Raw genomic sequence first — 12,710 nt, forward strand, 5'->3', positions numbered from 1 at the left:
AGAAATTACTTTCCTACTGAAGATTACTCCAGTAAGTGAAACCAGTAGCGCACACAGTGCTAAGTCTGATTCGAAAATGAGTTTACTGCAATGCAGAGTGGCAGAGAAAGTGATACATTATTGATAGCTATCAAATTTGCTTTTACCCAAAGAATGTCTGTTCTCCTAGCCTCTTGATTGATATTTTTTATGAGTATCCATGTAACAACCAAAATGCATAATGTACCTCATAGGGCACGCGGACATATCCTTACATCGCTAACTTCACTGAAGCCAGATAGATTCAAATTTCCGAGAGAATTGGATGCTGGAGCTCGAGATGAATAATGAGAGGCACCATTATTGAGCGGGATTGGTTAATTCCTGCTTTTGCGCTATCTCATTTTTACCCTGTCATTGAATCTTGCTTGCTTCTGGCAGACGTTAATGAATGTTGGCGTTATCCTGGTCGGCTGTGTGCACATACTTGTGAGAATACCCCTGGGTCCTATTACTGTACCTGCAGCACTGGATTCAGACTGACTCCTGATGGCAAGAACTGCGAAGGTATTTCAATCAGCGTGTTGACCAATGGTAAAAGTAAAAGAAGTGAAAATATTAGCCAGCGGACACGTCATCAACATACTGAGTAATTGCACTGTACAATAGTTCAAAAATTTATTCTTGTGAAAAGTGCAATGCCTAGTTTAAAGTTGCCTCTGGTCACTTTCCAGAAGAGAAAATGCTGGAAAATCTCAGCAGGTCTGGTGGCATCTGTAAGGCGAGAAAAGAGCTGACGTTTCAAGTCCAGACGATCCTTTGTCAAAGCTGAGGGTCGTCTGGACTTAAAATGTCAGCTCTTTTCTCGCCTTACAAATGCTGCCAGATCTGCTGAGATTTTCCAGCATTTTTTCTTTTGGTTTCAGATTCCAGCATCCACAGTAATTTGCTTTTATATTTTACTTTTTTTTTTGCTTCATAGAATCCCTACAGTGCAGAAAGAGGCCATTTGGCCCATCGGGTCTGTACTATCCACAATCCCACACAGGTCCTATTCCCGTAACCCCATACATTTACCCTGCTAATTCCCTTGACACTAGGGTAAATTTAGCACAACCAATCCACCTAACCTGCACATCTTTGGACTGTTAGAGGAAACCGGGGAACCTGGAGGAAACCCACGCAGACACAGGGAGAATGTGCAAACTCCACACAGACAGTGACCTGAGGCCGGAATTGAACCTCGGTCCCTGGCGCTGTGAGGTAGCAGTGCTAACCATTGTGCCGCTGTGCTGTACTTATTGTACCATTTTGCTGGACAATCTTCAACTAACACTCAAAACCGGAAAATCCAGTCCGAGGAAATCAGACCTTTCTGTGGTCTGTCCTGTGCCTGCTAGGATTCACATGGTGGGTGGGATGGGAAACCTCACCCCATTGGATGGGTTCATCTTTGTGATGCTGCCCAATCTTCCACATCAAGGCCCCAGCATTTCCTCCGTTGCTTGTCTCAGTATTCTGGGGTATATCCCATCAGGCCCTGGGGACTTGCCTACCTTAATGTTTCTCAAGAACCCCACTGACTTCTGGTGACCGCTTTTAGCCCTCCTTACTCCTTGCTTAAGTTTCTTTCTACTTTCCTTGTATTCCACACTTGTTTTGTGAGTTCCCAGCCTCCTAGCTTTGACAAATGCTCCCTTTTCCTCTTTGACTAGGTTCACAATGTCTCTCATTATCCAAGGTTCCCAAAACTTTCCTTACTTATCCTTCATTTTTACAGGAATGTGCTGGTCCTGAATCCCTATCAACTTACACTTGAAAGCCTCCCACATGCCAGATGTTGATTTGCCCTCAAACATCTGCCCCCAATCTACATTCTTCAGTTTGTGCCTAATATTGTTGTAATTAGCCTTCCCCCCCAATTTAGCACCTTCACTTGAGGACTACACTTATCTTTATCCATCAGTTCCTTAAAGCTTACTGAATTGTGGTCAGTGTTCCCAAACTGCTCCCCTATTGAAACATCGACCACCTGGCTGGGCTCATTCCCTAATACCAGGTCCACTATGGCCCCTTTCCGAGTTGGACTATCTGCATACTGTTTCAAGCTGCCGTCCCTGGATAGTCCTTACAAACTCTGTCCCATCCACACCACTAGCACTAAATGAGTGCCAGTCAATATAGGGGAAGTTAAAATCTCCCACATGTTACTTCTACACCTTGCCAAAATCTGTCTACATACCTGTTTCTCTATCTCCAGCTGACTGTGGGCCGCCTATAGTAAACCCCCAACATTGTGACTACACCTTTCCTATTCCTGAGCCCTACCCATATTGTCTCGCTGTATGAACTCTCCGATATGTCATCCCACAGTACAGCTGTGATATTCTCCTTAACCAGTCGTGCAACTCCCCCACCCCTTTTATCCCCTCTATCCTCCCTGAAACATCAGTATTCTGGAACGTTAAGCCATCAATCCTATCCTTCTCTTAACCAAGTCTCTGTAATAGCAACAGCATCATTCATCTGCCTTACCTGTTACACCTCTCGCATTGAAACAAATGCACTTCAGTCCACCAGACCCTCTTTGATTAGCAACCACACCCTGCCACACCAGAGACTCTTTCTCTGACTCTTACTGGCCCTACTCACTGGTTCCCCTTCACTTAATTGGCCTTGCTAAATTCTCCTTCAGTGTACCCGAATAGGTGCCGGAGTGTGGCGACTAGGGGGTTTTGCAGTGTTAATGTAAGCCTATCTGTGACACTAAGAAATAAGTTTTAAACTTTACTCTCAAGTTCATCTTGAAGAGCAGTAACAACTTGCAACTCCCTTTCTTCATGACTCATTCCAACATTTCATTACCTCACTTGCTGGCTCAAAACGCCAGCAGCTCACAAACTCCCTTGTGTTCAAAACCAGTTGTAGCTCTGTGGTGCCCTCATGCTCCCCATTATTTCCTTGTTAGTTTTTTTTTGTTCATTTGTGGGATATGGTTGTCGCTGGCTGACCAGCATTTATTGCCCATCCTTAGTTGCCCTTGAAGGGCAATTAAGAGTCAACCACACTGCATCGCATATACGCCAGACCAGGTAAGGATGACAGATTTCCTTCCTAAAGGACATTAGTGAACCAGATGAGCTTTTCTGACAATCAACAATGGTTTCATGGTCGTCAGTAGATTCTTAATTCCAGATATTTTTTATTGAATTCAAATTCCACCAACAGCTGTGGCAGGTATCGAACCCGGGTCCCCAGAACATTAGCTGAGTTTCTGGATTAATAGTTTGATGATAATACTACTAGGCCATCACCTCCCCACGTATGCTGAAGATGCCCAACTCCACCTCACAGTTATACACTGCACTTGTTGGATAAAAGAATGTGAAGTGATGACATGTGGGGTTGGATAAAGACAACAACATCAATCACTTAAATGATCATCATTCCACTCCTCAGGAAGCCCACCCCAAACCTATGCTTTCTTCATGCTTGAAATGGGGATGAGAATAGATGTGGCACCAGTGGGCGGTGGTGCATCTGCACACAAGACCCTGGAGATTCTTGCCTCTGGGCCCTGTTTATATGCTCCCTGCCATTCCCCCAGGGAACTCACAGGTAGTTCACGGCAAGGGCAGTATGGATTCTGGGGAGGAAGGTGGGCAAGGCCATGATCAGGTGAGCAGCGGGAAAGCCAAAATATTCTTGTGTGGCCTAAAGAAGCACAGGAGTCTTTAAGGAAGGAACTCTACATGTAGGAACTTTCTCTGTGTCAGGAGGTCTACATGAATGCAAATCATTGTTGATGTTGGATACCATAGTGCTTTATTTATGTCAAGAATGTGGAATCTGTTTCCTTGCTATTTTCCAAAATTTTCCCTTCCTTCTTCACATGAAGTCATTGAAACTCATGAAGTTGTTCCCAGGAGTTGCACCCCTGCCAGATACTCCAGTAACTTGGCATTCATGGACCGTGATGATTATTGTCAGTAGCTAGTCGACCGCGCAGAGCTAAACCAAATCCTGTTCTCAGCTGAAGTTCAGGCTTGTGCGTTTTCAGTAAGTGATCCAGGGCAGGGACAATGAACTGTTTTCTTCTTCCTAATCTAGGGACATTGATGCCAGTTATTATGCCCACGCTGCCACCATGGCAGATTTGTTTGCTGCAACAGAATTAAAATGTCTGTGTTCATTTCAGATGCTGAAATTACATTTATAAAATCCTTAATAGCAATCTTACCTAGAAAAAGTTGTCAGGTTATTTTTATTTCAGTGAAATTTGATGCAATAACCTTCATAGGTTACTGCTAAGCTAGCTTATTTTTGCCGGGATTCTCCGACCTTGCTGTGACTGGGATTCTCCAGTCCTGCTGCAGTGAATGGAGTTTTGGCTAAGTGCCAAATTCTCCATTCTTGCTGGCAGTAGTGGAGGGGCAAACAAGATCAGTGAATGCTGGCTCATGTCCCACTGATCCCAACATGAAACGATATTTAAAGAATAACAAAACAATAAGTATTATTCAGCAATTTTATCTCATTGCATATTTCTTTGCAGATATAAATGAGTGTGAGAACAATCTATGTGGACAGGAATGTGCAAATATTTATGGCTCCTACCAGTGTTATTGCAGACAAGGCTACCAACTCGTTGAACTTGATGGACATTCCTGTGAGGGTAAGGAGAAACAGAGCAAGAATAAAGCATTAGTCAATAATCTTTTCATGTATTGCTGCTCTGTGGCTAATTAAGGCTGTAAAGTGATTATAACATTTTCGCCCTAATGCTCAGAACAAGATGTCGTAAATTGCAGCTGCATTTATTTTCGAATAAGAGAAACAGCTGGATGATAATATTAAGTGACATTTCAGCTTCTCCTCTAGAGAAATGTATGAGTATTGGTTTATTTCAAGTAATATGTGAAGGAGGTTATTGGCTGAGAGAGAGTTCTTCCCTGCATTGCTCTTGAGAGTTGTGTGAAGGCATTGAATTAATCTGGATGCAACAAGGGAAAAGATGTTGTTTGGCACAATCTGTTGGAATACAGACCTTTCATCTCCCTTTATAGGTGCCAACCTAGGTTAAATTAACAGGTTGATACATCACCTTAGAGTGTTCACATTGTCAGAATGGTTGGACACTCCATATTAAACAGTTACTTCACAGCTTCAACATGTACATTGCCACCGCATGACACAAAAAAAGTAAAAAATCCCTTTATTTCACCTTCACTTTCTTCCAGAGAATTTCGTAGAAACGTAGGAACCAGAAGCAGGCGGCCATTTGTCCCTTTGAGCCTACTCTGCTATTCATTACGATCATGGCTGTTCATCAAATTCAGTATCCTGACACCCCCCCCCTGCCCCCAGCCCTCCACATCCTTCATCCCTTTAACCCTAAGAGCTTTGTCTGATTTCAAGAAGAAATTAGACAATGTTTTGGCCTCAACTACTTGCTGTGATAGTCAATTCCACACATTCACCATCCTCTGAGTGAAGATATTTCTCCTCACCTAAGTCCTGAAAGGTTTACCCCTTATCTTCAAATTATGACCCCTTAATTCTGGATTCCCCCACCATTGGGAACATTCTTTCTGAACTACCCTGTCCAACCTTGTTAGAAGTTTCTATGAGATCCCCCCTCAATCTTCTAAACTCCAATGAATATAATCCTAACTGGCTTAGTCTTTCCTCATATGACAGACCTGCCATCCCAGGAATCAGTCCAATAAACCTTTGCTGTAATCCTTCTATCAAAAGAATGACCTTCCTCAGATAAATTGCGCACGATACTCCAGGTGTGGCCTCACAAACTACAATTGCAATAAAACATCCCTATTCTTTTACTCAAATCCTCTTGCTATGAAGCCAACATACCATTTGCCTTTTTTACTGCTTGCTGTAGCTGCCTGCTTACTTTCAGTGACTGATGCGCAAGGACAAATATTAAATATTCAATATGCCTCCCTTCTTTTGAAGCAGTAAGGGAACTAACATGCTGCAATGGTTTTCCTTCCAATGTGAAATCCTTCCTAGCAACTCGCCTGTGGTCTCCCTATGTGATTTTCATTTGGTGGTTGCCTTTCCTCCATTCAGCACATTCCTGCTTGGGTCTCTCTCTCCCTGATTATCTACCTGTCTCGCCAGCCATAAACACTACCTTAGTCGGTGAATGTGTTGTGGCCTCTCTTTCAGATCACCACAGTGTAAAGTTGGGGTTTGAAATTCACTGCCTGATTTCAACACTTTCACTTTCAGTTGTTTGATCACCTTGACTCGATTGCTCGTGTTGACCTCATTCAGCGTTATATGAAGGCTCAGAGAGGTGGCATTACAGCATGGATTTGGCAAGTTCATACACAACAGCCATGTCCATTGCTGCTTGTGCAGTGTTCCATTTTCTGCTCCCAGTCATCTCTTCTTGGGACACAGTGTGTGTGGGATCTGCACATTCTCCCCATATCAGCATGGGTTTCCTCCCACAGCCCAAAGCTGTGTGGGTCAGGTTGATTGGCCATGCTAAATTGACTTCTCAGAGATTCTGTTCAGCATTTTCACTCCACTATTGCCTGTGGCTAGTACAGACTTGTAGTTCAATGTACCACATTATTTTCTATCAAAAAGTTTCTTAACTTCCTCAGTCACAATCTGTTGGTTTGCAGCCAAGAGTACGCTCTGTGCAATACAAAGATCCCCTTCAGTGGATTCATAGTATTTGCTAATTAAATATCTTTCAAAGTTTTGACTTGCGAAATACCTCCTCAGAGACCAGCGTCTCTTCAACAGATTCCCTTTATTTACAAATGTACCTCCACTCCTAAGCAGTTTCAGGTACAAAGTCAGAATCTGGAATGTCAGTAACCCTGACAATCCTCAAAATATACATAGGTGAGACTCTCTGCGTGCAGTCAATCATTATCTCAATCAGGGAGCTCGTACTCCAAGCGGTCCTCCTCGTGGGCTTCGTTAAAGTCATTATACCTTGAGAAGTTGACTTTAATAGTTCATGACTATCAGCAGCAAATATTGGTCACTCAATAAAGTACCATAAAATCTGCTACTATACATTGCTCTGACCTCTGTTGCCATGTTAGACTCAGGTTCAGGAAGCCAGCTGTATTACCATGTGGTAAGTGTGGTGATGCTTGCCTACTTAGAATCAAAGAATCCCTACATTGCAGCAGGAGGCCATTCATTCCACTGAGTAGGCACCGACCACAATCCCATCCAGGCCCTATTCCCGTAACCCCACATATTTACCCTGCTAATCTCCTGACACTAAGGTCAATTTAGCATGGCCAATCAGCCTAACTCACGCATCTTTGGATTGTGGGAGGAAACTGGAGCACCTGGAAAAAACCCTCGCAGACACGGGGAGAATGTGCAGACTCCATACAGACAGTGACCCGAGGCCGGAATTGAACCCAGGAACTTAGCACTATGAGGCAGCAGCGCTAACTACTGTGCCACCGTGCTGCCCCATTTGTTGAGCCTCAGTTGATGCTTCCTTTCAAACCACCTTTTGGTGATGGCTTCCACCACATCAAAATTTGTCCTTGCCAATCCCTTTTGGGTGACAATTAAAAACTTCTTTCTCTCATGACCAATTGGCCCAGAATACACAGTTAGTCTTTCATAGGGAGTAGGACATAGAACATAGAAAACTACAGCACAAACAGGCCCTTCAGCCCACTAGTTGCGCTAATCATATATTGATACTCTAGATAATGGTATTTATTCAAATGTCCAGATTGGTTATATTGCTGAATATTTTTTGACTGCATCTTCTTTCCATTTTCTGCAAAAACACAAGCATTGCCTTCTTGACAATAACATGTCCCTCTTCAATAAGGTGGCAACTTCTTTCCATAATGGCCTTCTGGGTTTAACCTAAACTTGCCAAGCAAATCAAAATGCTGGCACAGTACAAGGTTCTTCTTTTAACAGAAACAATGTTATTTGGGTATTACAGGGTTTGCTTGACTTTGCTTCCAATCCTCATAGCACTGGACAGGGAAGTTTTTAATGCTACCATTGATTATATAAATTGAATTGAATGAATTGAATTGATTTATTATTGTCACATGTATTGGGATACAGAGTATTGTTTCTTGCAGGCTACACAGACAAAGCATAATATTCATCGAGTGCATAGGGGAGAAGGAAAGGATAGAGTGCAAAATATAGTGTTGCCGTTACCGATAGTGTGAGGAGAAAGATCAGTTTAATATGGGATAGGGATCGTTCAAAAGTCTGATGGCAGCAGGGAAGTAGCTGTTCTTGAGTCGGTTGGTACTTGCTTGCAGACTTTTGTATCATTTGCCTGATGGAAGAAGGTAGAAGAGAGTAAGTATGGGGTGCGTGGGGTCCTCGGTTATGCTGGCTGCTTTCCTGAGGCAGGTAGATGGAGCCAATAGATGGGAGGTTGGAACAATATTCTATTCCCCCAACTTCATATCCTTTATCTTGGGGGGCACACAATCCAGTATTTTTCCCCTCAGAAAGAAAACACTTCTCTTCTTTTTTTCCTTTTGGTAGCCCTTCTTGGAGAAATGAACACAATTGGCCCTAATCAAGACTCACAAACTAAATTCATTGTGGAGACCAGTTACCTTTCGTGTGACTGTAATTTCAGGTCTATTGTTTTCCAGTGACAATCTGCTGCTGTAGTTGTCTACTGTACTTGATAAATTAGTTTTCTAATATTAATACTGGTGTCTAAATGGACTGATTTTACTTTGCAATACAATATTGAAGTGCTTATTTGATTTCCAATGATAGAAAATGGATACACTATTCTGTAATCATTATTTGTAATGTGTATTTTCATTAAATGGAAGTCATAAGCCAACAGAAAATTAAATCAGTAATTATTGATTTTTTGGTTTACAGTAGATATTAACAATACATTAAGGCTGATGGTTTTGACCTGTTTGTTCTGGATTTGTTCTAGTGAAGATGACTAATATTGTCCATTTACAAATAAACACTGAATATATTTCAAGGACTAGAAATGTTCGGCAGATAAGAGACTACTTAAAAATGCAAACTAAACAATCTGGAATCTAAGTTACAGTGGGAGTGGTATCTCGGACAGAAGAAAATTATCTTTCAGTGCTTAACTAATCATTTCAATGAAAAATAATGGGTGGAATCTTGCGCAGGTAATGGGATTCTCAGCTGGCAGCAGGAGAGCTGGCGAGACTCCCTTGTTGCATCTTTTTGTGCCATTTGGGCTCTTGAGAGGCCAGAAGCGGGCATTCCCTCAGGATCAAGGACTCTGGGGTGATAGTCACACCTGCCAAGGCAGCTCTCCTGTTACTCACCTGATGAAGGAGCAACGAAAGCTTGTGATACCAGATAAACCTGTTGGACTTTAACCTGGTGTTGTGAGACTTGTTACTGGGGAGCTGGGGATTGTTTACTGTAAGACACTCACCTAAGGCCTGGTGTCAAAGAGGAATCCAGGCACGTTAGAGGTTAGAGATGGCAGGAAGGTGGGGGGAGGTCACAGCAAGAGAGTTGTGAGAAATGAGACAGCAGCAAAGGCATGGGGCAACTTTCAGTTTTGCACCCATACCTTCCAATGCCAGGTCCTTCGATCAATACTGAGGTGACTTTGTATGAGGGACCTTCCTGTGGGTCCATAAGCAACATCTGTAAAAATTGGTAAGAATTGTAGCGGGCGTGCCAAATTTCCTTAGTCTCCTGAGAAAGTAAAGAAGTTGGTGGGGTTTCTTAAAATTGAATTATGCAATAATGCTGTGTGCATATTTGATTTGAATATGTAATGATGATTTTAGATAGTGTTACCATCCATGTGTAGAATGCCTTTGACTCATTTGTTGTATTTGCTAAAGAAATATTTCTTTTCAGACATTGATGAATGTGCACAAAGTGGAGGCACACTCTGTACATTCCGCTGTGTGAACGTCCCTGGCAGTTATAACTGTGCTTGTCCTGAGGTTGGTTATACGATGTCGCCAAATGGAAGAACGTGTAGAGGTAGGACTCTTCCTCAATGATTTCTAATTTCTCAGACATACCCCCTTAATGTTCTTTTGGAACATTATTTACATTGTACAATTCATATCAGAATAAATGTATAACTGTTAGAAATGGGATTTCTGGTGATGCAGTTAAGTATCCAATTTCCATGTTCCTTTCTTTTACAAAACATGCTAGGGTGGTTTTAATTCCTCCTAGAAACCAGGAGCAGAAGTATACTACACGGCTTTGAGTTTGCTCCCCCATTCAATACAATCTTGGCTGATCTTGGTCTTTAACTCCATTTCCTGCCCGGTCCCCATATCTGTTAATTCCCAGAGAGACCAAAAATTGATCTATCCCAGCCTTAATTGCATTCAACAATGAAGCAGCCACAAGCCCCTGGGATGAGAATTCCAATGATTCAGCACTCTCTGAGTGAACACAGTAGTTAGCACTGCTGCCTCATAGTGCCAGGGACCCGGGTTCAATTTTGGCCTCGGGTCACTGTCTGTGTGGAGTTTGCATGTTCTCCCCATGTCAGAGGATTTCCTCTGGGTGCTTCCGTTTCCTCCCATGGTCCAAAGATGTGCGGGTTAGATTGATTGGACATGCTAAATTGACCCTAGTGTCATGGAGATTTACAGGGTAAATATGTGGGGTTGTGGGGATAGGGCCTGAGTGGGATAGTAGTCGGTGCAAGACTTGATGGGCCAAATGGCCTCCTTCTGTGCTGTAGGGATTCTATGATAAGGAAGTTCTCCTCCTTTCAGTTCTAAATGACTGGTCCCTTGGCCTGAGACTGCACCTCAGGACAAAGGTTCTTTTTTTTAGTTAGGACATCATGACCAGCACAGGCTTGGAGGGCTGAAGGGCCTGTTCCTGCGCTGTATTTTTCTTTGTTCTTTGTTTTAAAACCATTACACCACCGCCTGCTCATTTGCTGAGTTTCACAAGTTCCTGGCCAGACCATAATACTACCCACACCGTAGATGGAATACAAATAGAACAGTTGTAAATTTAACTCTGCCCTCTGCCAATATTAGTCTTCTTGTTGACTGATCACACATCAAAATTGACTGCAGCCCTAACTCTGCCATTGGGTTCTTTGATTTGCTTACATAGCTTATAAAGAAATTTAGAGACATCCTGAAGAGATACTCGATAAATGCAAGTCACATCTTTCTGAGCTAACATGTTAACAAAAGTACCAGAGAGAACAATTGATTAAATTTATTGCTTAGCAACACTTCTGAAAATATATCTAACCTTCATGTGTTGTCAGACTCCATACGTAAAACAAATTCATGTTGCGAGAAACTAAGTTACTTCCTGCTCTGAGGATGACTATTTTTTTCCCATATGAAGCTGCAAACCAAATGTATAAATCGCAGACAAGCTGATAGAGCCTACAAAACTCCGACAACTCATAAAATATTTCGTGTGTGAAAGATAGTCCGTAATAAAGGCCTCTACTTCAATATAACTGAATCAGAGAAATTCCCTCTTATTAGATTGGATTTCAGGGCTTCTATTGGTCTTTTGGGATTATATTCCATAGTTCAGCCTTTGTGAAAACTGAAACTCTATGACTTGTGAGTAGTATTAGTTATAAAAGGGAGTGCAGTGGGGCATGCACTTGGCATGAGTGGAACTGTAGTTATGCGTAGTGAACCCTCATTTATATTGTGTAGGCAAAAAAAAATGTAGATAGAAGTATAATCATCCCAAAAGGTGGAGTTGTACATTTTTGAAGGGCAAATTAATTCTAGCACTGCAGTGTCTATTTGCTGAGTAAGAGGTGGGGTGGATTTTGATGAGGACATGGAATCATAGAATCCCTACTGTGCAAAAGGAGGCCATTTGGCCCATCAAATCTGCACCGACCCTCCAACAGAGCATCCTACCCCGGCCCTATCCCCATAACCCCATGCATTTACCTCACTAATCCCCCCTAACCCATATATCCTAGGACACTAATGACAATTTAGCATGGCCAATCCACCTAACCTGCACATCTTTAGACTTTTGTCTCATTTTTGGTGAATTTACAGCCTTTTGAAGATTATTATGTGTCTCTCCTGTGCCCGCTATCTGTGCTCATACAATCAACAGAATTTAAAACTATTTATTGATCAATCTTCCCTGATTGCTATTTGAAACCAGGATGTCTCAAATAATTAAAAAATGGAACAGGAACGTGCAACTCTGATGTCTATTGATAAGAAATTTGCAAACCAACCCAACAGCGTGTGAGATAAGTTCTGGGATTCGCTGACACTGTAAAGATGTAGTAGACTTTTTGAGCACCAGATAGGAAAATGGATTAATGTGGTAACCATTTTCACATAAGACATGGGGATTGATTCCAAACAGCTTGGAGACACAGTTGTGAAATTGGCATTACAAAATCTAAAGAAATTAGTTAATATCTGTTTAGCTAACATTGTGCCTTTTACACAGGTGATTACTTGGCTAATGTAGAAAACAACTAAAGCTATTGAAGAGGTGAAAATTCTACATATCTGAAATCTATTGGCCACAGACTTTTGAAAGCAGCAGTTTTATGTAGTGGGGTACAGCTTGTTGTTAATGTTCGCCACTCACTCACCAATCATTAAATGACCATTCATTCCCTTGACTAGCTCCCTCCATTACTTTTTAGCTGGTGGGGGGAGGTGTGGTGGCAGTGACCATTGCACCCCATATGATTAAAATAAATTATTTTAATGGGGCAGCATGGTAGC

The 12,710-nt window shown here is 42.2% G+C and overlaps 1 protein-coding gene across 1 annotated transcript in view; it reads left to right on the forward strand.

Annotated features, from left to right (window-relative positions):
- fbln2 (fibulin 2) overlaps positions 1 to 12,710 on the forward strand; it is a 217,955-nt gene that overhangs the window by 194,236 nt on the left and 11,009 nt on the right. Inside the window, exons 16-18 of the mRNA XM_080182283.1 lie at positions 421 to 546; positions 4,535 to 4,654; positions 9,853 to 9,981. Of these exons, the coding sequence (XP_080038409.1) occupies positions 421 to 546; positions 4,535 to 4,654; positions 9,853 to 9,981 (375 nt within the window). The remainder of the gene's footprint in view (positions 1 to 420; positions 547 to 4,534; positions 4,655 to 9,852; positions 9,982 to 12,710) is intronic.

The sequence above is a fragment of the Carcharhinus amblyrhynchos genome, chromosome 3 (genome assembly GCF_965287045.1).
Source record: "Carcharhinus amblyrhynchos chromosome 3, sCarAmb.v2.hapA, whole genome shotgun sequence".
Classification (NCBI taxonomy): domain Eukaryota; kingdom Metazoa; phylum Chordata; class Chondrichthyes; order Carcharhiniformes; family Carcharhinidae; genus Carcharhinus; species Carcharhinus amblyrhynchos.